We start from the raw sequence: 27,598 nt of genomic DNA on the forward strand, positions 1-27,598 counted from the left end.
ATTCTCTGTCTCTCTCTTTCTCTCTTTGCCCCTCTCAAAAATAAATAAATAAACATTAAAAATGATATGAAATAATTTTTCTCAGTAGGAACTTTCATAACAATTTCAAGAGGTGATGATTATAATACCTACCATTTCCTTTGTTTAGATTTCACAATAAATAGCTCTTCCATAGGCACTCTATCTATATTGCCTCATTTAACTCACACAGCGGGGCTTCCTAAGTCTTCTATTTTATGTATGATGTAATCAATATTACATATCTAGGATGTGACAGAAAAGATTGAAACCTAAGTCAGAGCTCTTACCCACTGTACCATTCAGTATGATTGGGAGGAAGAGTAATTAAGAAGAAATACCAGGAGACAAAACTGAAAAAGTTCCTAAAAGCTCTTGTGTGTCTTGATAATTTCAGAATTTTATTCTCTCAGTAATGGGGAGTTATTAAAGATTTAACTCAATACTCCATATAAACCCAGAGGATAGTACTAAAGAAACTGAGAAGAAAAATAGTTGAGTGCTTGCCACATGCCAAATACCTCACATTCTTAATTTATTTTAATCCATAAAACAATCCTTCCTTTTTAAAAGACATTTTATGGGAGATAAACTTGAGACCTGCAAAGGTTGAGTGATTGTGCCATGGTCACACAGCTACTGCTGTTACAGGAGTAGTAGCAGTAAGGATCAAACCCAAGCCTTGACTCTAAAGCACCTGCCCCTTAAGGTGCCCCTCAAGGTCTTCCTAAGAATATCTAACTGATGACGATGGAAAAGTAAGCAAGAGAAAGTACATGTTTGCTATTTGAACATTTCTGCTGAATTATGGTTCCAGTGAATCTTACCAGTGGTCATCGAATGATTATCATTAAGCACACTTTTATACAAGTTATGGGTTAAGTCTTTAATATATATATTTTAAGTATAAGAATTTTCCACAAATATTTTTTTGCCAATCACTTTTTTTAATGTTTATTTATTTTTGAGAGACAGAGCATGAGTAGGGGAGGGGAAGAGAGAGAGGGAGACACAGAATCTGAAGCAGGCTCCAGGCTCTGAGCTGTCAGCACAGACAGAGCTTGAACTCATGAACTGCAAGATCGTGACCTGCACCGAAGTCGATGCTTAACCAACTGAGCCACCCAGGCGCCCCTGCCCATCACTTTTAAATTCACTTTTTATTTTTTTAATTGTACCACTAAGCATTATTATCCATTACTACTCTTCTAATAGCATTATACTTATTCTTACCCTACACAATGAATATTATGAGATGAGTTGATTTTCTCCTTCATAGGTTGGAGGAAGACAATCGGAAAGGATAATCTTTCTTTTTTTTTTAAAGTTTATTTACTTTGAGAGAGAGAAAGAGTGAAAGAGTGCGAGTGAGCATGAGGGAGGGGCAGAGAGAGGAGACAGAATCCCAAGCAGGCCCCGTGCTGTCAGCATACAGCCTGATGCCGGGTTCTATCTCACAAACCATGAGATCGTGACCTGACCTGAAATCAAGAGTTGGATGCTTAACCAACTGAGCCACCCAGGCACCCCAGAAAAGGATAAGCTTTTTTGTTTTTTTTTTTTAAGAATAGAAAGAAAAGCCCAACTTATTTCCTACTCAAATTTTTCTTGGCCACCTATGTGATTACTGACAAAGGAATTTAACTTCTGTTATTTTTTAAAAGTTCAAGAAGAAGAGAAGTATTTCTACTTTTTTTTTTTTTTTTGGAGCATTTCTGGGCAACTTCAAGATCTGTCCCTGAAAAGTCTGACTTTGTTCCTTCTCAGCAGGCCTACCCCTACATGTCTGGGGCTTACTCATTGAACTATAAAATTGAGATCATTGACTGAATTATTCCATCATTATACTCTTCCTTAATTTCAGTTATTCTGGTAATTTAAGGGAACATAACTCTTCAGTCTGGACTGCTGATACTTGCTGTTTAATCTCTTTTTTTGGAGGGGGTGGTATAGACTTGGTTCGCTAAATAAATCTATAGATTCATGGTTTTCACTAGACTTAGAATTTAAAGGAAGACATTCTTTATCCATTCTATGATAAAGAATGTTTATGAAGTTCCAAGTTTTATTTGCCAGTATAGAAAAAAACATGTAAATATAGTTAGAAAAATATATGTTAAGAGCTCTTTCTGATATGTTTTTTGAGAAATATTACTATGAAGTCTCAAAAACTAATTTTTATTTCCCTGATTTAATAATTGTTTATTTTATTCATAGAGGGGAATAAATTAAGTTCCTATATGCTAAGTCTCAAATATATATATACCTTGAGGCCCACAGTGTATAATATTACATTTTTTTCAGGAAGGTAATTTGAAGGTAGTTAAAAAAGCAAATTTGAGAATATTTGCTTATGCAGCACAGGCTTTCAAAAGTTATTTTTAAAGACTGAGGAATTAAGCACCTGTCGTTTCTGCCAGCTGGTATAGATGTTAAAAATTACTGTCACTCTCCCGCTAGCTGCTCTATTTTGCACCTGCTACTACTTGAGTTATGGGCATTTCACACATGGTAATTTAATAAGGTTAAGTCCCATGATAGTGTACAAGATGTTATTCCACTGGGAGTTAAAGCAGTTTTATAAGGTCTTCAGGGAAAAGCATTGAAGAGGAAGCTTGAGACTAAAACTTTAGTACCTTATAGACACCACATTTCCAATTAAAAAATATTAAAGAAGTATAAATGTTAAATAAGTGAAATTTAGCCACAAACAAAAATGAGTCTTTTATGATTGGATTATTTGTACCAGCCACCTTCTCTCCATGGTGACATTTGTCATTTTTGAAGAGCTTTTTTATTGCCTGATGTGACAACCAAATTAAATATATATTGAAACCTGTGCTGTTCAGTATGGTATTCATGAGCCACATGTAGCTATTTAGATCAATAAAAAATTTAATTTCAGTCACACTAGACACATTTCAAGTGCTCAGGTGCCACATGTGGGTAGTGGTTACCAAATAGGACAATGTACATGAAGATTTCTATTTTTACTGAAAGTTCTAGTAGGCAGCACTGTGCAAAATTTTTGAATCCTGATCTTAGGAAAACGTGGCCTCAAGAATAGTGAATTTTCCTTAAAAGAGTGATTATAGGGGCACCTGGGAGGCTCAGTCAGTTAAGTGTCCGACTTCAGCTGAGGTCATGATCTCGCGGTTCCTGAGTTCCAGCCCCACGTCAGACTCTGCTGACAGCTCAGAGCCTGGAGCCTGTTTAGTATTCTATGTCTCCCTGTCTCTCTGCTCCTCCCCCACTCACTCTCTCTCTCTTTCCCTCTCTCTCTCTCAAAAGTAAATAAACAAAAAAAAATTTTTTTTTAAAAAGAGTGATTATAGTGTCTCAACATCATTTGGCTACAAAAGCATAGGTCAGAGTTGAAGCTGTTGGCTCCCCGAGCTCTGGGTGCCCTTTGCTAAAGGTGGAAGGTCATGTTGACCTGAAGCACCCAAAAATTTCAGCTTCCAAAAATGTATAGGCAGACAGGTACTTTTCAGAGATTTTATAATCACATGTATTACGGGTCTCTCTTTAGAGAGTGGGAGAACTATTTGTCACTTTATCTCTTACGTATAGATGACTATTAATTTGCAAATTCTTCCTCTGTTCTAAAGAAAAAAGTGATACCTGATAGCATGATGAGATTATAAAGTAAGTTTACACTCTGAACTTTTCAATCAATTAGTCTTACCATTTAGGACAAGTGTTAAAAGGTTGAACCAAGATTCAGGGACATGGGCATGCAAAGTAGAGGGGACATAGTTGGAGACAGAATATTAATAGACAGGATCTTGAGTTCTTGAGTAACAGTCTCATACAGAGAGGTTTTTTTAAGTAACCACGGAAAGGTCACTTTAAATTTTATCCTTGAAGACATTCAGTGAGAAGGATCAGGGCTTCGTAGGACTTTCTCTTATGAATAGGCTAGATTGTCACTAGAAGTGATAAGTCAAGGCAAGTACACGATGATTTACACAAAACTGAAAAAACCTGCTTCATTCTTAAACTGCCTGGATAATTTATATTAAAATGTCTCTGATCTACCTGAATTTCCCTATTTCATATTTTCAGTTCCCTATTTCATATTTTCAGTTCCCTATTTCATATTTTCAATAATATTTTGATGATGATTATTCCATTTGTGATTACTATGCAGACTGCAAGGATTTATTCTTTAGAAGTTTACAATTCATCCATACTCTGTACATTAACAAAAGACTTGAAAATTTAAAAATTATTTTCTCTAAGGAAGAAGGTAAAAACACAATGCAACTTGAACGTTCCCGACTGACCAGAATTATTTATTGATTTAGTGTTTTAAGGATGTTCAATGACCCATGGTAGAAAATAAAGAGTGGTGCTTGAATTTGAGGTTGTGAGTATTTTATCCTTCTTGTCTAGAGCAGGAGACACTTGGCTTGTGTGGTATGAATACAATTCATAGAGGAACGTGAAGTATATAAAAATTCAGGGAGTCCTTCCATCTAGAACGGTCCACATCGTTTTGTTTTCTGAATGATGGGACGCAGATCTGGGCAGTGAGTCATGGGTGTTATTGCAATAAGTTTCCAGCCAGTTGTCCTAAAAATGCTTGATCTACAAAGGAAAAGGGAAAATGAGTTAGATGTTGATTGCATCTTTTCAGAAAGAAAGCTGGGGAGGAAATAGTCTGAAGTGCGAAAGAAGAAAAAACACAAAATGAACCAGCACTTCCAAGGTAAGCCTTTTCCTACTTATAATAACCTCGTTTCAAGTGCTTAACTTTGAACTGTGATAACCTCGTTTTCTAGAGCAGTAATTGTTAAAAGCGACATCTATTATTCAAAGAACTTAGGCCCCTACTTTTATTAGTGTTATGTTCCAGATAAATTAATGAACTAGTCTCTGGCTTGTTTGATTCTTCACTGCATAATTACAACACAATCAAAGCTAGGGTTTATAGATGGAAGCAAAGGTCTCAGAGATTTTTGCTTACACATTTATACAAAAGCCCTCTATTTCCAAATAACCCATTTCGACGGGTTGATATTTTCTGGTAAATATAAATAAATCTTAATTATGAACTAATACTAATTATGTTTATAGCACAAAGTGAAACTGTTAAATTTATAAAAAAAAATACAGCATCAAGAAAGAGCTTATGTAATAAAGAGCAAACAGATATTTACCTTGAGAGCTCCATTTAATTAGACATGATATGCTTGACAAAAGCTGTGGGCATAATATAGACAGTTTAGAGTTAGAAAACCATCAAGTTTAATAAAAGAGAGGTTTAGCAAGTTAGTTCAATCTTAATTTTCCTTAGCTGTAATACTAGCATTTATTTTTTTAAAGCTCGGTATAGTCTGCTATTCTTCATCCTGGATTCATGGCCTTTCCCCTGACTTTGTAAATTTAATTTTTGGAATAAATGGTACATTCACATGGTTAGAAGTTTCTTTAAAGTATGAAAGAGTTTATAATAAAAAAGAAATATTCCTCACCACTGCCTCCCATCTATCTAGTGTCTCTCTTTATGGTGAAATTGGTGGAGGTATTATGCATGTATAAGAAAATACAAATATGTGTTTCTGAAACTCTTTTTCACCCTAATGGTGGCGTATTCTACAAACTATTTTTCTTTTTCTTTTCTCACTTAATGACTGCAAACCAGAGTGTCCTTATTATTTGGGGAGTGGGGAGGGAGCTGTGGGGAATTTCACTGTGTAGGCGTATTTTATTGTGTAGGTGTACCAGAGTCTATTTGATACATACCACGTTAGTGGACATTAAGTTGTTAAAACATTTGGCTATTACCAACAACAACGTAGTGAATAATCATGTATCACTTGTTTCAAGTGCAAGCATGTCTAAAAGCTACATCCCGTGATGTAGATTCGCTAGAATTAATAGTTAGTACTACATAACCATATTGGGATTTTAATGATATGCCTTCCCAACAGGAATGCATGAGATTTCCTGTTTCCATCCACTCTTCTCAACCCAAAGTGTTGTCACACTTCTAATGCTTGGCAATCAGCTTATTGAAAAATGGCATCTCCTTGTACTGTTAATCTGTATTTCTTTTATTATTAGTGAAGTTTAACATTGTATTTATAGATTTTTAAAATGTCTTTTTATGTGAATTTCCAATGTACTTATGAATTTTGCTATTGGGTTGTAGTCTTTTTATTAATATGCAATAGTTTTTTTTTAATTAGGAAAATGAGATTTTTCTGATACTGATTACTTTTTTTAATGGTTTGCTATTTGTCTTTTGGCTTTGCTTCTGGTGGCTTTTGCCATATGGAATTTAAAAAAATTATGTAGTTGAATTTATCAAAACCTGTAATGCCTTCTGGGTTTTTATCAGTGTTAGAAGGACCTTCCCACTCTAAAAGTTATAAAAGAATTCGTCCATGGCTTTTATGCTTTTGGCTTTTACATTTAAATTTTTGAACCATTTGAAATTTATCCTGGTATGAGATCCAGATCTGACTTTATTTTCTAAATGACTAACCACCTGTGCAAACAATATTTATTGAATGATTCTTTTATATAATGCATTTATGGCAATAACCAAACGTAAAACATTGTTTGCAGGGGAAAAAGTGCAGTTTAATTAAGATTGTCAGTGAAAATGTGCTTGGCTGACTGCTTGCCTCTTCTCCTGCCCTCTCCTCCCCTCTTCTTCTCCCTGCTTTTCTGTTCTTACTTTTCCCCAAGTCATTAGACTTCATCTCGACATTTACATCAAAGCTATCAACGTAGCTTTATTGAAAAGTGGCTAGATTAGTCTTTTTGATAGAAAAGTTTCTCAATTTTTTTGGAAAATTTAAATTTTACAAATTATGTCATGGAATTTTATTTTGCATCTGTATTTTGTGTGGAGCATTGTTTTTCCAACCCTTTGGGTGAAGCTGCTCTAAATTGGTAGCACAGCATAGAGAGTTGGCCATGAAAGGAAGAACACCAGACAAGGAGAAGAACTAAATTTTAGTACCAGCCCTTCCATTAATGGTGTGACCTTCACTGAGTAACTAAACCTCTTTGGCCCTCAGTTTCCTCATTTTCATAATTACTTGCTGTTAAAGATTTTGAGATCTCTCCAACTTTAATATTCTATTAAACCCTATTCTGGCATAAACCCTGTCTATCTTACAGAAATGTGGTAAAGATCTAGCAAGAAAGAATACATGTGAAAACATTTTAAGCTATTTAACAATGCCCAGGATTGTCAAAACCCACAGGAATAAAAATCTTATGTACACGGCCAGATTCTTAGAGAATATCTTTTTAGAGTTATTGTGTAATTGATTGATAATAAATAACATGTATATGTTCAGTAAAGAAGACAGAGATGAAGTTATTTTAAGCTTGGAAGGAGTCCATCAACAACCCAATCAGTTAAGAGTTGCTGTAAATACCAAAGCACATGAGATTGTACCTTCATAGTTGATGCAGCCATTGGAGTCTTCTTGACCTGCCATCAAGGCTTCCACTTCTTCCTCTTTCATTTTCTCACCTGATGAAAGAAAACTCTTTGTTCAGAAAGAAGGCCAGAGAATATTTTCAAAATTTCACCATAACTGATCAGTTTTGGGTTCCTTGAGACTATGATTAAGCTCTTAGAGGATAGAAATCAAGCCCATCCTGTTCTTCTGGCACTTAGTATGTTGTCAATGAGTTGTTTCTAATGAATGACTTAAATACACATTATACCTGATCATCCAAGCTCTATCCTATGTGGACTACCATGCTTTACTTTACTTACTCATTACTAGTAACTTAAGTTACCACTTTCCCCAAACAAACTTGTTGGCACGGAGGCCAGTAGAAATGGTCATTAATTTTTGACTATTCTTTTTTACCAATAGCTTTTCTTCCCTACCTACTTTGTTATAACTTGATTTCCTTAAGTCATGCTCTTTCCTATATATTCTGTGCTATGAAGCCTACTGAAATAAATGTTCCTTACCCAATGTGGCTAGAACATGACGGAGTTCAGCACCCATGACTGTGCCATTGCCTTCCTTGTCAAAGACACGCAGACCCTCAACAAAGTCTTCATATGTGCCCTGGTCCTTGTTGTTGGAAATAGCTTGCATCATGGGCAGAAATTGTTCAAATTCAATTTTCTTGGCATTCATCTCTGGAAGAAATTGCAATTTGGAGAGTTATTAGCTACCATAAAATGTCATCTCTGAATCACAAATTGAACTTGAAAGTTCATTCCAGCTGATCTAAAATATCTTCATATAGCTTAAATTTCAGTTAGTAAATTGCTGATGACAAAAAGTTGGTGATAGATGATAGCATGAGTTCTGGAGTCCCAGTGCCTAAACTTCTATCCCCAATCCACCATTTATAACTGTGTGATCACGGGCAACTTTCTCACCCTTTTTTGTACCTCAACTTTTTCATCTGTAAAAGAGAGATTCCTCAGAGTGTTAGTGTGAGCCCTAAATGAGATAACACATGCGAAATTTATTACAATACCTGGGACAAACCGAGTGCTGAAAAGTGTTAACTGCTTTTTATTAGTATTGTCAATTTAATATTTTCTACAAATACTAAAGAAGCAATGTAAAAATATACAACAAACAAGGTAAATCGCATTTACAACAAAAGTGTAAAACAGACTATCCAGATGTATGTGAATGGACAAAGTTATGTAGCCCTAAAGTCAAAATTCCCTTTTATTAGTCCTTCCTCATAGAATTGAAATTGAATGATATTGAAAAGACCACATCTGAACATTGAATAAATGAACATTTATTTACCTAATAATGCTGTTAAAGATAGATGTTTGGTAATTTACAAAATGGCATTTACAAAATAAGATTTGGCTTATCATTTTCTCACTTTATCTCATGCTCTCAGCTACCTTTTGAATGATTTACCTAGACATTTTCCTCTAAAGAAAGTGAAGTTTGAGAAAAATTCCAGTGGAGTGATTTAGAAGTCCGTTTGCATAAATTCAAGCTCCACTTCCCCCGCTTTGGTATAAAAGGAAAATAGTCTTTCAGTTATCAAGGGGAAAATGAGATTACTTCTTCTCCCCTCCTTCTTTCCCCCTCATGGAAAGATAAACAGCTCAAATATCTACTTGAAAAAATTTCAGTTTTTTTCTCATCTTTTTTGTTCAGTGTGCTATTCTCCAATAGACTATTACACTGTGCCATGAATCTTCGGAATTAAAAAAAATATTTTTGTTCCAGACTAATAACTGGATGACCATATCAAGCAAATGATGTCTACAATTTGCCACTTAAATATCTACTGTCTTTTGTACTGGGATTTACTTTGGGGGACTGAATGTACATTTTGGCTTCAATTTTTAAGTCCTCTTGTGATTCTTTGGGAATAGAAAATACTCTTATTAAAATGACATCCTGTCTATTCTTAATTAGGAGAGGTGAGTTTCTTTTAAAATGGCACAGAGCAGGGTGTCAAGAGACTGAACACTGGGCAAAGTCAGCAGGCATTGTCAACCTCTTGAAAGCACTGTGATTTTATTTCCACAGCTCTTATCAGAGTAGATCTTTTCTAGAAGTGTGCCATTGCAATTTGCTGAGTTGTTCACAAAATGTATTGTGTTTTGGCCATGTTAAACATCTTTGTCAAAATGTATTTTTGCCTTTGAAGGTTTGGAAAAAATATGCAGATTTGGATATGATTTTATTCATTAACCTTTAAATTATGAGCATTAGATGGGATGAGGATGACAATGTTAGCATTAGATTTTATTTCTTTTCATTGGCATGAAATTTTATCATGCTTGCAAATTCTCAAAGGAAGGTTCACTTATTTTATGAGGAAAAACTGAGATTCTAGACAGACAAGAAGCACATTTACCATCAAGAACAAGTTAAGCTCTATTCTATGGATCTTATTTCTCAATAAAGTTCCCTTTCTGTGTCTCTCCCCTCCCCCCTCCTTGTGGGGTGGGTGTGTGTGTGTGTGTGTGTGTGTGTGTGTGTGTGTGCATGCACACACAATCTTGCTTCCCAACTTCTTGGGAAAACACGGTTACCTTCATTGCTGGGGTTTCCCAGAACCTTCTTGACTTCTGCATTGGTGGGATTTGTGCCCAGAGCCCGAAGGACATCACCGACCTGGCTTAAGGTGATCTTAGAATCACCTGTTCTGTCAAACAGGAGAAACGCCTCCTTGAATTCTGCAAGAAGCAAGAAGCTTTAGGATACTTTTTCTCCCTTAGACCTATAAATTACCCCTAATTTCATCAAGGATCCAGTTCACTCTCCTCTGTTTTCACCTTTTGCAACCACTTATGTTGTTATCTTTGAACTCTTCCTTTTCTTAGCTCAAACAGTCATTGGCAATCCTTTCTGACACTTCTTTTGGGGACTATTTTAAAGCAGCATTTCCAGCCTCAAATCATATATTATTTTTAATCAGATACGGAAATTGAAGCTCCTTGATGTATTTATTCATATTTCCTTCATCTGCCTGAGAAGTATGACTGGGTTAAGAAATTCTGAGGTCTTGAGAAACCTTAAGAACCCCTCATAATTGAGAAAGTTAATAAAATTTCAAGAAAACAAATTTTCAATCAGGGTTGAGTTATAAGAGGTTAACCCAGGTTTTTCAAATTATTTAGAAAACCCTCTTCCTGAAAGACAAATCTCTTAGCCTCCCCCCAGGACTAGTTATCTTCAGGAGCAACTTCATTTCTCAGGAAAAAAAAATTAGAAAGGTGAAACAAATCTCTGAGTTCAATAGTGTCGTTTCACCACTGCATTGTATGACTTTAATGGGCTCCCAATGTAATCGATTCAGAAGGAGAAATATTTGTTTGGATATATCACTATCATAATCTGTTTAAACTTTACTCTTTTTCAGATAATACATATGACAGCATGTCGCCATATTGGCTTTAGAATTTAAGTACACATTTTTTAAATTACAATTTTATGCAGATAATTGTAAATTCACCTGCAATGTTAAGGAAAAAAAATTACAGAGAGATCTCTTAAATACTCTATCTAGTTTCCCCCAGTAGTAACATTTTGCAAAATTATGGCAATATTGTCACAAACAGAATATTCACATTGATAGACTCCACCAATTTTATTCAGATATTTCTAGTTTTATTTGAACTTTTATGTGTGTGTATAAGTACATATCTTTAAAGTGTTGTCTATTTTTATCACAATCACTTTGTTGCTGACTTTCCCTAAATTTTGTCACTCTATGTTGTTGGAATTGTTTTTGCCTTTCAGGATTATGTTAACAAAGTATATGCCAAAAAGACAGAAAAGGGTACTACTATGGATTAAGGGGCCAGAAGTGACATTTTAACTGAAACTTTCTAAACTTAACTAAATTAGACTTTCTGGAGAACCCAAAAGTATTGATGACAACTTGTTGGATTAATCCCAACAACACTCAAAACAACCACTTTTTAATGAGCTGAAAACAGTGTTTTTAGCCATTAATGGCCTTAGATCAAAAGATGCCATCTAGATAGATTACTCAGCAAAATGCCCTATTTTATCATCCCTCTATCCCTTGATGGAAGGTTGTACCAGACATATTCACAATCAACTATAGAGCATGTCACCATTCTTGGCTAAAGGTTTCCCTTCAGATTCTATGCAATTTGACTATATCAGACCATTCCCTTAACCTAAAAAGCACGCTGCAGGCACAGTAGGATTATTAGTCAAATATTATTTTTCATCTTTCTAAGGGACATGTGAAACTGAACTATTCTTGTTACTGGCTCCATGCTTTCATGCACAGATTGCTCAGAGGGCTCACTATTACCCTGCTTAGATGCTGATATACAAATAGGATTTTATGGGCTGTAATAGAATCTCTCTGACATTAACCCTTTGTTGATTTAAATGCCAAGGACAGACAGATATTGCTCTTCCTACCCCAGATTTTTAAGATTTATTCTCTTCAAGAGTCTAGAATATGGATTAGCAAACTGCTACCTAGGGGCTGGCCACCTGTTTTTTAAAATAAAGTTTGATTGGAATGTAGCCCATTATTTTATGTATTGTTTATGGGTATTTTTAAACCTCAACAATGGAGTGGAGTTGTTTTCTGTACTCCCAATAAAGCCTAACATATTGACAATTTGGCCCTTTAAGAAAAAAATTTGACAGCCCCTGGTATAGACCAACACTAGAAACCTTTTTGTGACAATCAAAATGTTCTATGTCTGGGCTGCCCCAAAAGCCCTCTGTGGCCCCTGAGCACTAATATGAGCAGTGCAACTGAGAAAATAGCTGCTTAAATGCTTTTATTTTTAATTAATTAAAATTCAGGTTTAAATGGCCACATGTGGCTAAGTAGCAACTCCACTGGACATCACAGGACTTAGACCTTTAGAATGCAATCATGTTCCTTTTTTTCCCCTTTTCTTCCAACCTGTGATACATTCAAATGGAGCAGCCATGACCAAGACTCTTTAATCATTGAACAAGGAAGGAAACCAAAGAAGTTTTCATTCATTTCCAAAAGCATTGTATTTCCATTGAAATTTTAAGAGCTTACATTCGCTTTCCTGGCACAAGGAGAAAACCAGTCCACCCCACCAATGCTTCCTGAATTTTTATATCTAAAACTTCTTTCATATATGTAGTTATAGGTTTAATGGTCAACAGTAAGTCCTTCTGTCCTTCTGGCCAACAGTAAGTCTTCTGTTGCTTAGTCCCACCATAGTTTAGCAGCCAAAGTGACACCGTAAATTGGATATTTGAGAGGACTGGGATGCAGTAGCTGATAATGTAGCAGCATCACTCGTTAAAAATGCATTAAAATTCAAACAAAATATAGTAGGATTACCATTTTTTTAATGAGAAAAAAATAGTCCTTTGTAGTATAATTTCAAATGCTCTTGAGTTCTGAGTCATTGAATCACCTGATCTGTTGACATGAGATCATCAACCATGATGTAGATACATATGAGTTTTTACTACAGCAAATATCCTTTTTTTCCTTACTTGATGTCCAGACATGAAATATTCTAGGCATTGAAACAGACTGAAAAATGTGGCATTTCTTAGGTACAGAACCAAGTATTTGAATAGTTTCTTATTAAACACCTATAATTATAATTATTTATGTATGCTATCATATAACTAAAGTGTTTCTCTCCCTCACTTCTTTAGAAGTAATTTCTTTCTCAGTTTGTTTGAACTTGTGACACTATCAGTCCATAAAACATTCTCTCCTACACTTCTAGTGAAAAACAAACTACGTGGGACATGGGGTCTCTTGGATCCAAAGACCTGAAGGAAATGTTAGGGAAAGTACTCAGCTTCTCTTGAATTTTAAGAATTTGAAATCTTCTAGTTAGTAACTGTTTTTGTGAAATAAATTTCTAATTAGTTTAAACTAATACCAGAGTTTGGGCCTGTTACTAATACTTTGGGTCATTGAACAAGTCCTATCAGCTCTCTAAAGACAGACCAGGAGATGTCTAATGTTTCTTGCACAGTTTTATGATAAACTTTTCTTCCTTCTCTGTCTCTGAATTCACTTTTATTCTATATCCACTTCACTTGTTTCTCTCAACTCACTGTGATGTCCATTGAAATTATGTAGGTTTGGTAATTGGCAGGTTCACAATCAATATTATTTTCTAAATGGAACAATTCAGACCTCTCAAATCTGTCTTCAGGAATTTGAGGAACAGGTTAGCCTTTCAAAATCTACAACTTTTTTGGGGTTTATCTATGGTATTGGCTACTCTATCAAAATGGTTTTACTTAGAACAGTGATTGCAAGGACCTATTTTATGGTGTCTATCTTTTGTTTGCATAAACCTTTGATTACTGATTATAAGCAAGAGGTTCAAGTTGAGAAAACTTCTATTTAGAGTGATTGAGAGCATTTATATTTAGAGTGGCTACACCAGTGGGGATAATTAGGAAGAGCTGATCTCATCTCAGGGGAGTTGGTTTTCTCACATGCCATCTTTATGAGTGTGCACACATTAACAACTGTATCTTTTAAACTTACCATCCTGCTGTGCCTTAGAGAACTCGATCTGTTAGAAAGAAATTAACCACAAAGAATATTTTAACCAAACAAAAATGTCCTTATTTTTAAGCGTATCCAAGCTCATTCCCTGAGTATTCTTCAAAGTAAGCTCCAAAAGCAAGCCTACTTTTCAGAGGTCAGGCATAGCTTGGACACAAACAGGTTGAGCCACGCAGTAACATGCCTTAGAGATAAGGGATATTTCAGAAACCAGGCAGTGCTCTGCCTACATCTGGAGTAGAGAAGCTCAATTCACTTACCAGCAATCTGGTCAGCACTGAAGGACTGCAGTGGCGAGAGAGGGAGAAAGAAAGAAACAATAGTACTCTTTCAAATGCATTGACAGAAGCATGAGTGCTCTCTGTTCTGAGATTTCTAGGAGAATATGTAGGTGTCATAGAATAAGAGGTGGCCTTAGGATACTTTGGAATCTAGGAAAAATAAGCTATTGCAAAAGATAATTAGGGAACATCTCTCTGCATCTTAATCAATGAATCAATGATTTAACAAATGCTAAGTAAAATACTTCCTGGAATAACATAATAGTCTGTGATGTATTTAAAATATGTCTAATACAGATACACTGAATTAAGAAATAGAGATACACTGCATTAAAAAGATCACCTTAAGTCTTTCTTCTATTTAACTAGGAGGTTTTTGCTCGACCATGTGTCTGATGGGTCGGAAATAGCTTACTTATTTTAGCTGTCTTCATCAGACTGTTTTTAAAAGTATAGTATTTTGCTATAGTAGCAATTTCCTCTCCCCCATGTTTAGATATAATAAACCTTATGTCATATAACAAAAGTTAGTGAAGCATAAAGTACTGCTTTGGGGAGTAAGATGTACTTTTCCAGTTAGCATAATAGCTCGAATTCATCTATCCTCACCCGACCTCAACGAAAGCAAAAGTAGATTCTACTTTTCTACAGACTTTCTACAGACTTTTCTACAGACTTATACTGAATATGTTCTTTCCTTAGTTCTGCTCCTTGACTGCCTTTCTATTCAGTAAGGTCATATCCACGACTATATCCTCCTATAAAGGACAAAGAGTTTTCTCACAGGACCCACCATGGCAGAACTTCTGGGCTGAGGAACAGCGGCAAAGCTGAAGAGTGAGTTGAGGGCCGCTCCAGTCCCTGAGTGGGGCCTGCTTGCCGAGGCTGCCTTTTATTTCTGGGGAAGCTGTGACCTCACAGCTAGCATCAGGTTTCAGAGAGAAGTGGCCACTCCCCTTGGAGAGTTCTTTAGCTTTCTTAGGGCAAAGGGAAGGAGGGCTCTGTACCCTGAGGGCTATTTTTAGGAAACCAGAACCTAGGAGTGGACAGCCATAATGAGATGAAGCCTGTCAGTACTTTTATGGTCTTTATCCCTGAGATGTTCTCTTGGAGCCTCTTCCTTTAAGAAGCTTCTTACTTGATCAGTGGCAGAGGAGCTTAGAATTTCTCGAACACTCAGGCTGACCTCTTCTCTCATTGAATTATGGACTTTGCAAACTTTGCATCAGCAAGTTTTGATATTTAATGGAATTTATTGGATGGGACTGGGTTGGGGTTTCAAATGGCAATTACTATAGAAGGAAGAGCCTGCGGAGCTCTGTCCTTGGTGGTAAAGTTCAGAAGACTTGAAAAGGGCATGCACATTCTTCGTGTTTCTTAGAGTTCACTCAAGTGAAGGTCTGGTCAGTTCTTGAAATCTCTAACTAAAGACCACTCTTTTGCAAGTTGTGTTCTCAGATGTATAGAGTTTATCTAAGCCAGGATAGTTCAAAGCTCCATTTTCACCATTCTCCCTTAGTTTTTGTACAGTAAAATGGGTATTTCCTCCATCCTCAGAGTCCAGACTGAGAACCAGAAAAACCCAAAGCAGGGGCTGTAAAGTGCCAGTTGGCACTTTAGGATTTTAAAGGTATCTAAGGGATTGGCTGGTAATGGGTTTTCATGGCAGCTTACCTGAAAATAGGAAGGAACTCCATTCTTGGAATGGTACTGTGAAAAGTGGTCCTTAGGAAAGATCAGTCCTAGAATGTCCACGAACATTCAGACATGTTTATCAGTTTTCTACATACCTAAAGCAGCTTATATGTGCAAAGAACGTTGGAGATAGATTTTGATTTAAGTATTGTCTCAGCAACTATTTTTAAGAGAATGGTCACAAAAAGCATGAAGTCTCCATTCACTAGACAGAAGAATCCTTTGTGGCTTTACTTCAAAACATTTAGGAAGAAATCAAATTTTAAATGCATATCACTTTTTGTCCCAAGTTTACAAGTAGTGAAACAAATTTCATAGGGTGTTAAGTCCCAAAGTGAGGACTGAAAACATAATTTAAAAAATATTAGTACCCAATAAAATGTACTTTAATAAATAGACATTTTGAGAATTTATGAGAAATGGAAGTTAATAGAAAAACTTAGATGCTTCGGATTATTAGGAGGGAATGAAGGGAGGGAAAAAGGTGGAAATTTCTAACCTTTGATAAGTGTGTAATTTGGAGCCTCATGGTTTTTGATGCCCAAATTAAAGCCATGAGAGCAGACCATATTTCTTTGTGTTCTTTTTAGTCTTATAATTATATTTATGTACTGTGTCATTAAATTGAAATTGCCCTATGGTTAACATTGAGAACTAGTATATATCTTTAGTAGAACTAAAAACTACAAATAATACAAAATAAATCCATCAAAGTTGCCCTACAGAATGCCTATCATTTGCCCTACATAATGCTTATTTGCGAGGTTTTTTTTTTTTTGAGCAGAAAAATGTGTCCTTGAATACATATAAAGTATGGTCAATTTGTATAATACTTGTGGAGTACACTGGAACATAATTCTTAAGTTGTATTTATACTATGATTAAGCTACTCCTAACCACTTGAATATTATGTAAACGTTTACTATTATTAAAATAGAAGTGGCAGGCGGTTGTCAAACAATTTTACTCTACTTTCTCTATATAACTTTACTACGTAAAGGATGAGAGCTTAGATTTTTTTGTACCTATTGAGAATCAAAGTAAACATTTAAGCAAGTTATTGATAACAGCAGAAAAGCGACAGTGTATTCTAGCCTAGAGAATAAACTACAATTTAAAAGTTAAAAGACCTGAACGCTGTGGTCATAGAATAAATGGGAACTGCTACTTATTCTCTGGTACACCTTCTACAAATGATGAAGAGTTTCCTTTGCATCTCTTTTCTTGGTGTTGGAATGATGAAGTAATCAGTTCTTTGAACAAAGACATGATATTAATACAAAATGTCAGCTGATTTTGGCCTCCGTTGGCTTTGTCATCATTTGGTTTGTTTTAAAAAATTAGATTTAAGTCCATTCTACCTGGAATGCTCTCCTCTCATCTCTGTTTCTTAGAAATTAACTATTCTTCAAAGCCCTGATAAAATCTCCTCTTGAAAGAATCTTTTCTCTCTATTTACTCAGCTCCTTTCTTCCCACTGAAAGATGTTTTACCTTCCTGGTTGTAAACTTCTGGAAAGTCCAGGCCATTAGTGAAAACCATTTACCTTTGTCCATGATGCAAACTGGGCATGGGCCCACCCCAATTTTTTCCCCCTAGAGTGCTTCCTCCGCCTTATTTTTATAACTCATTTCCCATAGCTCTATAAAATACCTTGTCTGTATTAGTTGTTCAACAGATTTTCTATAAATTAAAATCATTAGAGCATATGCACAGTAAGTTCCAACCTCAAACATGAGCTTCTCCTCTAGAATATTATATTCCATGAGGGAAGAGATTTCATCATCTCCTTCAAAGAGCTTACATTCTATAGAAGGCGATATGTTTTTCTTCAGGGGTATAGGTCCAGCACCTAGAACTGCCAAGCACATACGAGGCATGCTAATTTTGAATTATTGATGTATGTGCCTTTATATTTCCACAGTCTTTCCTTAGATTTTACATAAATGTTTATGCTTAGGAATTCTAATTTGCCAACCCTCAATTTGCTTTTCCATCTTAGCCTACATACCTATATTAGACTGTTAGTACAACAGCTATATGCCATATTTTTGTGACTCCTGTGCTCTTTAGTACTGGATTTAAGTAAGTAGTAGTTTACAAGGGACTGGTGGTGAAAAGGATTTTTATTGCAATGTTTACAGATGTTTTCTCACTTTGAAAAGTACTCGTGATGTTCAGTTAACTGATTAAAGACAAAATAAAGCTTCTAGTGTATAGAAGGGATTAATTTATAGGGAAAATATTAAGATGAATTTAATCAAACAGGCTCTGAAATTGTTGTATGTTAAGCTTTAGTATATCAAGAAGAGCTATAATTAAGGATGATCTGGGAGATCCGTGACGTTGAATACTGAGAGAAAATGCCCTAGGAAGGAACATAGACTATGGTCTTTAAACAGTCTTCATCTTCCCTGCAAGACATAATGAGGCTAATGACTGGTAAGGCTAAGTAAAGAAGTTAATCTAAGCAGGGCCAGTTTTCAAGCAAGAAAACATTGCTGCATGTTCTCTGATTTAATGCCTGGCAGAGAGGCATTTGAAGACCTAGAATGTATGCAAAACCTAAGAAAAACTTAGATTATTATTTTTCATTCTAATCTCACAGAGTTACCGTGAATCACCATAAAAAGGCAGCAGAAATACTGTTTTGGAAATTAGAATTTTGTGCCTCAGAGTAACTTATTTGATTTAAAGGAAATACATATTTTTCATTTCATTTTTTATTTTACCTCAACAAAGGATATACTTAGGCTGGTGACTATAATATGAAATAAAAGGGAGAAATTAAGAACAATGAGAATACAGTACTAGTCCAGGCTGTCCAATATAAGAGAGAGTAGATGGCTATATTGGATACATTTATCTGAACAGAAGGAGAAATAAGTAATTCTATGCTGAGAAAGTGTGGACTAGTCAACTGAATTCAGTCACATTGGAGCAAAGGCTGAATTTGTAAGATAACACAATTCAGACCTACAAGACTTAATGAGAGGCCTAGGTGAATTTTAATAAAAATTTAAACATGTGGCCTAAGTCTATACTTCTTCAGCTTACCTATGGTTAATAACTGATAAATTTAAGATTTTTTAAGAGTTGTACCTTCTCTACTTTGTACATTTATTTATATGCAATTTATTAAAAATCCAAGTCGTGTTTTTGTTCCTTCCTTCCTCTTTTTATTTAAAAAATGTGAGCATTCGGAAAATTCTTGGTGTATGTGTTTTAAGAACTTTAAAGTATCTGCTTTTTCCTCATCTGGAATAAAAGTTCTTTTTGTGACCACAGGGATTTATGAATATTGGCATTACCATTTTAGAGATTTCAGGTCTTTTGATATGATGGGAATGGAACTAGACAGGGATTGAAACATTCAGAATTTTGTTCTATTATAAGAAAGCATGTGTCTTTTGATTAAATAACTTATCTGGGTCGCAGCTTCCTCTGTATGATTTCTAGGTTTGCTATGTTCTGCACTGGTGTGAATTTTCCATGCTTTTGTTAGTAGAATCAACCTCAACCTCCTTTTTTAATGGAAAAGGGCTTAGTGCTTAAAAACTCATTAAGCAACATTATTTTGAAGTAATTTAGATAAAGAGGAGTTAAAATATAATTTCATAAACTGTGTTCAAGTGAGTCAGATGCTTCAGAAACATGAGACGTTGAACCATTAGGCACGTGCCATGTACAAAGACTTCACTCGCCACAACAGAAGAAAGACTATAAAGTTGAGTAGATGTGGTTTTATCTTTAAGGTAATTTTTTTTCCTCTGGCTTCAATTCACTATTATTAATTTATGGCCAGAATAACAAGGATCTGTCATCCATATAGTTTGAATTTTTAACTAATATAATTGAAGCGACTACACCTTGTATATTGCAACTTTTGCCCTCCAAATTCTGATTTGGAGTGAGAAACAAACTGTAGAAGTTGATGTAGAAACAAACTATAGATCTCATTTTCATACAAAAAGTATTTCAGTATGAGGAGAAGCAGAAGAAAGTGTAGTATCAGCAGACTAAATATAATCCTTTCCATAATTTCCATGAGTCAGATGGTGCTTAATGCTGGGTAATTATGGAACGACTTCTAAAGACAACTTGCCAGGGGATTCATTTGCAACATTAGAATGTCAAGAGTCTAAATTTGTCACTGTCACTTTGTGGTCTCCTTGTCTTGCAAAGATTTCATTATCTTTAAAATTAAAAGTGCTATTCACTATTAATTGGTGAACATATCTATTCCTTTCCAAACTGCATTTTACTTCACAAAGATATTATCCAGGTACATATCATTCAAAATGTAATTTTGGAGAGTTACAGAATGCCCTTTAGTGTTTTCTCACTCCATTCCACCTGTTCCCTTCTTGTACATCATAGATGTTTAAAAGTGGAAACTTCATATGGTATCTAGTGGTAATCTCAAATAATTTTTTATTTGCTCCTGAGGTTATATTCACACTGCAAATGGATTGATATCGCAATTTGTTACATTATAGTTGTATTAAAAATTAATTTGTGTTATTGAAAGGTCAAGATAAAAAAACAAACTCTTACAATTACCTAAAGAAAACTTAGAGACACCTTATAAATGTTTTCAGTCATTCCTTCTAATCAGAAATTGATTATATGTGTTCTTTTCCTGGTTCTTTTTCTCAAGCTGGTCAAGGTTAAGATTTAATCATTATACATGTGATATTATATTTCTGTGTATCACTCCAAAAGATATATGGTTGATATTTCCTTACAGTTAAAATCATGCTATTTGTAAACAAAATAGAGATCCCATACTTTTCTCAGAATATTGGCCTGATGGCAAAATTTGGAGGTCAGTTTTAGTATATGTGTATACTTAATTAAACAAAACCAAAATTATTTTAAAATTCAATCTGTTTAATTACATTTAAGAGCATTTAAAAAAAAATTTTAATGTTTTTATTTATTTTTGAGACAGAGAGAGACAGAGAATGAGCAGGGGAGGGGCAGAAAGAGGGGGAGACACAGAATCTGAAGCGGGCTCCAGGCTCTGAGCTGTCAGCACAGAGCCTGATGTGGGGCTCGAACTCACGGAGTGTGAGATCATGACCTCAGCTGAAGTCGGACACTTAGCCGACTGAACCACTCAGGTGCCTCACATTTAAGAGCATTTTAAAAATACTTTGGTATAGTTTATTTTTTCCAGCTTTATTAAGATATAACTGACATAGCATCATGTAAGTTTAAGTAAGGTGTACAACATGATTTGATGTGTGATGATTTTGATATTGTAAAATGATTACCATGGTAAGGTTAGTTGATACATCTATTTAATAGTTTTTAAAATTAAAAAACAATTTGTGTATGGTGTGTGTGTGTGTGTGTGTGTGTGTGTGTGTGTGTGGTAAGAACTTTTAAGATCTACTCTCTTAGCACCTTTCAAGTGTACAATATGGTATTATTAACTGTAGTCACTATTCTGTATATTAGATCCCAGAACTTATTCATCTTTTTAAAAAAGTTTTTAAATGATGTTTTTAATGTTTATTTAATTTTTGAGAGAGAGAGAGAGAGAGAGAGAGAGAGAGAGGCAGAGAGAGAGGGAGACCCAAATCTGAAGCAGGCTCAGGCTCTGAGCTGTCAGCACAGAGCCTGATGCGGGGCTCAAACCCATGAACCACAAGATCATGACCTGAGCTGAAGTCAGACACTCAACTGGGTGACTGAGTCACCCAGGTGCCCCTAGAACTTATTCATCTTCTAACTGGAATCTTGTACCCTCTGACCACCTTTACACATTTACCCCATCCCCAGCTCCATCCCTGACAACTACTAATCTATTCACATAACGACTTTTTTTTTAAATATATATGTTCCATTTACAAATTTTTTATAGGAAGCTAGAACAAAGTGACTAGGAGTCTTTCTAGGTTCCTAATATTCCCACCTTTCATCTGTAAAAGAGAGCACCCAACCTGTCGGTAACAGGTGCTAACATAGGGGAAATCTGTAGAGAACAGAAAAGTAGTGAACGGCCAAGGTCAACAGTCTTCGTGAACCTGCTCTGATTTGTGTCCATCACCCCTAACTCTGGCTACACAGGACTGTGCAGGGCAATATGAGATCCACTCTACCCCATACATTTAAGAATAAAAAAAAAAGCCTTCTTCATGTATTCTTAACAGCAGTTTACTCTTTATGAACAGGAGGTAGTTTGGGATACAATTACCACAGTTGACTCTGGACTTGGCCTGCAAGGTTAAATCCTAGCTCCACCACCTACTAGTTATCTGATTGTGAACATAGCACTGAACCTCATTAGACTCAATTTCTTTTCTTGCAAAACAAGGCTAAAAACCACCCCAGTATAACGTTTTGAGGATTAAATAAGCTAATAGGGCACAGGAGTTAATTCACAATGAATATTTATTATTATATTACAAAGAACTTTGTAGTTTTCAGAGCCTTTCATGGGCCATGACCTCATTTGATTTTCTCAACAATTCTTCAAAATGGGACTGGGTTTGTATTAGCCTTGTTAGAGCTGAGGAAAAATGAATTTGTAGATTAAAACAAATAATCCTATACCTGGACCAGAGCCAGTCAGGTAATGCAGTGTATATACAATATTTGCCTCCACTAAATACCCGTCAGTAAATACATGCATTTATTGGGAATGCTGTATTCCTACATTACCATTAAATTGAAAGTTTAAATCTCCCCAAGTGTGTGTTGAATCATTTAGATTTTTTATTTGATAAATTTCTGTCAATGCATTCTGTACCTTTACCACTTTTTGTAAATACCACCTGCAGCATCTAGTCAGAGATGACCTGATTGAATTACAGTGAAAACAGTGAGAATTAAAACTTAAACAGCACAAGGACAGACAACATTCAAAGTCTTATATCCTCATAGCAATCCTGACATATCAGCTGCGGCATGCATCGTGCAAAAAATTTATTTACACATTGATCTTTTAAAATCTAGGCACATAGTCATCTCATTACTTATTTTCTTTTCATTATTTCAACACTTGGCTGAAGTGTTGGGCAGCAGGTGTTAATTCTTGTGTTTGCGCCTGCAACTATGCTCATGGGGGGTTTTAATTCCTACACTTGAGAGTCTGTGAGACAGTGTTCTTTAGTCGGGCATTGTTGCTGGAAGTGTCAGCTCTCTGAAGGCAAAGAGTGTTTAGAACCATCCAGGAAAGTAACTTTAGTGTTCAAATATCAGCTGTCTTTGTGTTTTTGAAAAGGACATTCCTGGAAAATCCATGGTCATAGGATATCAGGTAAGCATTCCCTCAGTGAATATCAGAGGTTTTATGTCAGAACAACTGAACAAATGTTCTAAATAACCAACAAACTAGGAAATCAGGTTGCAAAGCACATTAAAGAAATTGATAAAACTAATTAACAATATTAAAGATTGTTCAGAGTTTATGGGGACTTAAATATATAGCTGTTAAAGATGGTATATTATAAGGCAGAACATAGATAGTAGCTGGGAATAGTAGTGAAGAATTAAATATTACTGTTGCCATGCCTATAATACTACAGAGATAGTTACTTAAACTTTAGCATTACTCAAAGTCTCAAGGACAGCTGGATTTCTAATATTATATGATTTATGAAAGAAAGTTTAAAATCCAATTAAGTTTTGTTCTTTATCGAGTTTTCAGAAAGTTAATGAACACATATAACAGCTCTATTAATTTCTTTAGAGTTCATTTTCTCTGCCTGAAAAAAGTTTATAACTTATATGAGGTAATATATCTAGAAATATCATTAGGTGATTAAAAGCATCATAATATGAAATGTTTTAATGTACATTTTAATTTGCCTTGTTACCTACTGGGATGAAATTAAATTTTATATACTTCTCAAGATGTAGTCCATTCTTTGACTATAATACCTATAAATGTGCACTGGTTTCATAGTGATGAATGCAAATCATTGAAGGCCTTTAAATTCCTTTACAAAAACATGTTAGCTTCAGTCTTATCCTTCTCCTTTTCTCTCTGTTTATTAAGAATAGGCCCTCTGAAAGAAATATAAAGGTTAAATTCCTCCTGTTTCTTCTAGATGCATTTAACTGCTCCATTTTAGTTTGCGTCCCTTATCAGGATCCATCGCATCTCTCGTTCTGTAATGAACTAGTGAAGATGTTACATACCTCATCACTGCAGAGACGCCCTAAGATTGTTTTCTTCTTTTGCTTAGTTGTGCTAGCTACATTAGCCACCCTAGCATGAATTCAACGTATAGATGAAAGGATAAACCTTCAAGATTCAAAACAGCGTCACTTCTGTGCTGTGGACAATCAGTTTAATCTCTGGATTTAAAAAAGTGATGTTTTGTCTTTCCTTAGACACTTACTGCCAAACTAAATTTTTAATCAATCGGTCAATCAATCAATCATCAATCAGTGTTATTTGTATTTCTTCAGGGAAGAAAATTAATGCTTGCTTTCATTAGTGGGATATTTTGTTTTCTTCTTAAGAAGGCACATCCCCTATCCCCCCACAGATATTTGTAATACTGGATACAAAGAGGTAACATTGTCTTATAAATCACAATAAATATAGTGGAATAGCTTTGACACTGATTCATATCTCTAGTCTTAGTATGGAATGGAGAGTCAAATAATACGGATGATTAGGATTCTTGTAGTGGCCATAATCACATTCATTGTATAATGTAGTCAGTGTGCATCTATAAAGATACATTAACTAGAATTGCTGGAGATGAAAAATTTGGTTTTTTCTTAATGAACTATATGCAGTCCTTTAGCTAGAACACCATTTATCAGAAAATCTGACATGCATTTCTCCTCCTAAGTGGATATTCATTAAGAAGAGTTCCTAACCAGTATTAGATTCTCTGACCAACTTTCTTCAAATATGGCTTTAGGTACCTAAAAACTCAAGATAAATATTTGTATTAATCCACTCCTACTTTGGAACATATAATTTCATGTTTAACCAGAATGCTATAAAAATTATGAATGTATTTATTTAATGTCATCACATAGATCTGAGGATGATCCAATTCAATATTTATGTGGGGAGAATTTTTTTAAATCTATGATTATACTAAAATAGTCAATGAAATGTTTATTTATAGGTCAGCTTGGTCATTACAGGTAAACAGTATTAAATTAGCAAAATTTAGATTTATTATGTACAGAACTTTTGGCTTAAGAGAAAAGATCACCTAATAGGACCTTTTGCCCATTAGTTTTCCATATAAGGCAGAGTTCCTGAAAGATTTCAAACTGTCATTCAGACCAGTCAAGCCCCAGTGAATGAGGAGAAGGAGCACATTTGATGGATCACATCACTGAGAGGTAACAGGCACATACATGCACAGCGTCATTTTCCCAAAAGCAGATAATCTGTGGCAATTGAGAACTTTGATCACAGCAAAGTGTCGACACAAAAATCAATCACATTCTCCTTAGTTGAAGATCAGTATGCAAGAGCTCAAAGACATAAGCTAAAAGCCATATAACCAAGTTTTATAGTATTTTGGGGGTTAGTTTCATTTAGAAGCAACTCACACATTCTGAATTAAATACTATATATAAATAAACAAGATGACAGTTATAGTCACTGAAACACTTGAGTGCATAATTGTCTGCGCTGAGATCTAATTTGGTGTTGTATCAAATTTTATTAAGCAAAGCTGAAGGGGGAATTAACTTGAATTGCAAAAATCCTCTGTTTTTCAGAAGAAATAAAGCAGCTGTCAAATAAATACGCCCAGGACAACTGGGTCATCAGCTGTTTTAAAACTTTTGGAAACAAGTCGGGGCTAAAAATTTCTTTTGATGTAGCATTAAGGTAAGGGATCCAGTTTCCACAGAGATTTTGTTTAAAACAAAACAGAACAAAATAAAACACTGGTTTAAGTATTTGTGAAACACCTTTTCACACTTACACATTTTGTCCCTAAATTGCACTTTGACCATTTAGGGAAAAAAGAAAACCAGAGAACAAAAACTGGAGCAAAATACAGGCTCCATAGGCAATATCACATTCATAGTAATGACAGAGTTTATTTATTTTTAATTTGGATTCTTTTCTCCCCAAATCTACCAGTCTGTGTAGTAACGCCACTTCTCTCAATGAAAAATATGCCCCTTTGCAAGTTCCTAGAGTTTCCTACTGTTGAAAGATGTTTCAGTGACCAAACATTTCACCCCTTTTAGTTACCTTAATGGCAGAGAGGTCAATTTTTTCTTCTTTGGGTTTGGCTGGGGCGGGTGCAGGTGCAGGTGCAGGTGCCGGGGCAGGGGCTGGGGCGGCAGCAGGTTTCTTCACGTCCTTCTTTGGTGCCATTTTGTTTAAAAGGATAGGTTAAAAAAAAAGGAGCACCTCCAAAAGAACCTGTCAAAATGATTCTTGGAAGAGGAGTGGTGCTTCAGTTGATCCACAGCCCAGTGTCTTGAAGGTGGACCCAGAGTGTTAAATGGTATAAGGGCATGCATATATATTTCACTTAGTGCCTAATAGAATCTTGACACATGCGGCTGGATTGGACGGTTCGCTAGTCAAGGGGGATGGCATTCAGGCTCAGACTATAAATGGAATCTAAAGGGTCAGGGCTTCATCAATTTTTTTTAAACTCCTCTTGCTTTTTTTTTTTTTTTCCCACCTCCATATATAAAGGAGAAAGAAGTATGACAAAGCCAGCTTCAGATCCTTTGGTGACAGTAAAGTAGATTGACTGATACTTTTTCTTGGTAGAATTACAGTTCTGCTGAAGTTGTAAATCTTTTTTTTTTTTTTTTTTTTCATGCCCAAGAAACTTTACCGAAGGATTTGATTTCAGCTTGGAACTTTGGCAGGGAGTATCACTTTCACCCAGCTCCTTTGCTCATGCTCCGCCCCCCTTGCCATAATTTGCAAGAAACTGTTGGTCAGCAAAGAGGTGGTGGTGTTTAAAAATAAAAAGCAGACGTATAAGGAGAGCCCATCAAATATTAAAAGCTTTCCCTTCTAGGGAGCACAAACTCTGTCTCCCTCACTCTATCTCTCTCCTTCTCTTTTTGTAATTGTAATGAACTGCATATTAAAGAAAAATAATTCAAAACTACTTCCTATAATTTAATTTTCTTTCTATAATGAAAAAAATTAAACAGGATGTAAGTTTTACCTTCTTGCAAAACAGCTTTTCTAATAATAAAATAACAGTCAATCAAAGTAGACACATCCATTTTACTCCTTAAATGGCGTAAAGCCTAGTTATTTATCACCTGATTTTTTTTTATCTGTATTAGGGAGATAAGGTATATTTTTAATCTAAGTGGCCAGACAAATAAAGAGAGAGAGAAGGACTTTAATTACTAATACTGTGTGAATTTTGGTGGGTAACTTGAAAGTTTTTCCTTTTCTGTCTTTGGGTTCCTCAGTTGATGAAGCTAGATTCTCATATTAAGAAGCATAAGATTAAACAATGTACCATCTTCACTTCAGTTCTTTTAACTTGTGAGATATTTAATTAAGGAGTAGTTATTAGTTAGTAAACAACAACAACAAAATAAACCAAAATAAACAAACAAAAAAACCCCAAAAACCCACTAGCTAGTTTGGGGTTTTACAAAAGCATATATCAGATATATAA

General features: G+C 35.2%; 1 protein-coding gene and 1 long non-coding RNA gene across 2 annotated transcripts in view; one reads left to right on the plus strand and one right to left on the minus strand.

Annotated features, from left to right (window-relative positions):
* Positions 1-4,156: 4,156 nt before the first annotated feature.
* Positions 4,157-27,598, plus strand: part of LOC147578657 (uncharacterized) — a 104,429-nt gene continuing 80,987 nt past the window's right edge. The window contains exon 1 of the long non-coding RNA XR_015255525.1: positions 4,157-4,732. This is a non-coding gene — a long non-coding RNA (uncharacterized LOC147578657). The remainder of the gene's footprint in view (positions 4,733-27,598) is intronic.
* Positions 4,296-26,453, minus strand: MYL1 (myosin light chain 1). Its single transcript, XM_025931720.2, has 7 exons — positions 26,188-26,453; positions 13,996-14,023; positions 10,031-10,174; positions 7,973-8,146; positions 7,442-7,519; positions 5,184-5,226; positions 4,296-4,611 (listed from the first exon to the last, which is right to left on the minus strand). The coding sequence occupies exons 1-6, from the start codon at positions 26,311-26,313 to the stop codon at positions 5,198-5,200; spliced, it is 579 nt and encodes a 192-aa protein (XP_025787505.1). The 5' UTR covers positions 26,314-26,453; the 3' UTR covers positions 4,296-4,611; positions 5,184-5,197.

This window comes from Puma concolor, chromosome C1 (assembly GCF_028749965.1).
Source record: "Puma concolor isolate L17-30 chromosome C1, mPumCon1.1.hap2, whole genome shotgun sequence".
NCBI lineage: Eukaryota > Metazoa > Chordata > Mammalia > Carnivora > Felidae > Puma > Puma concolor.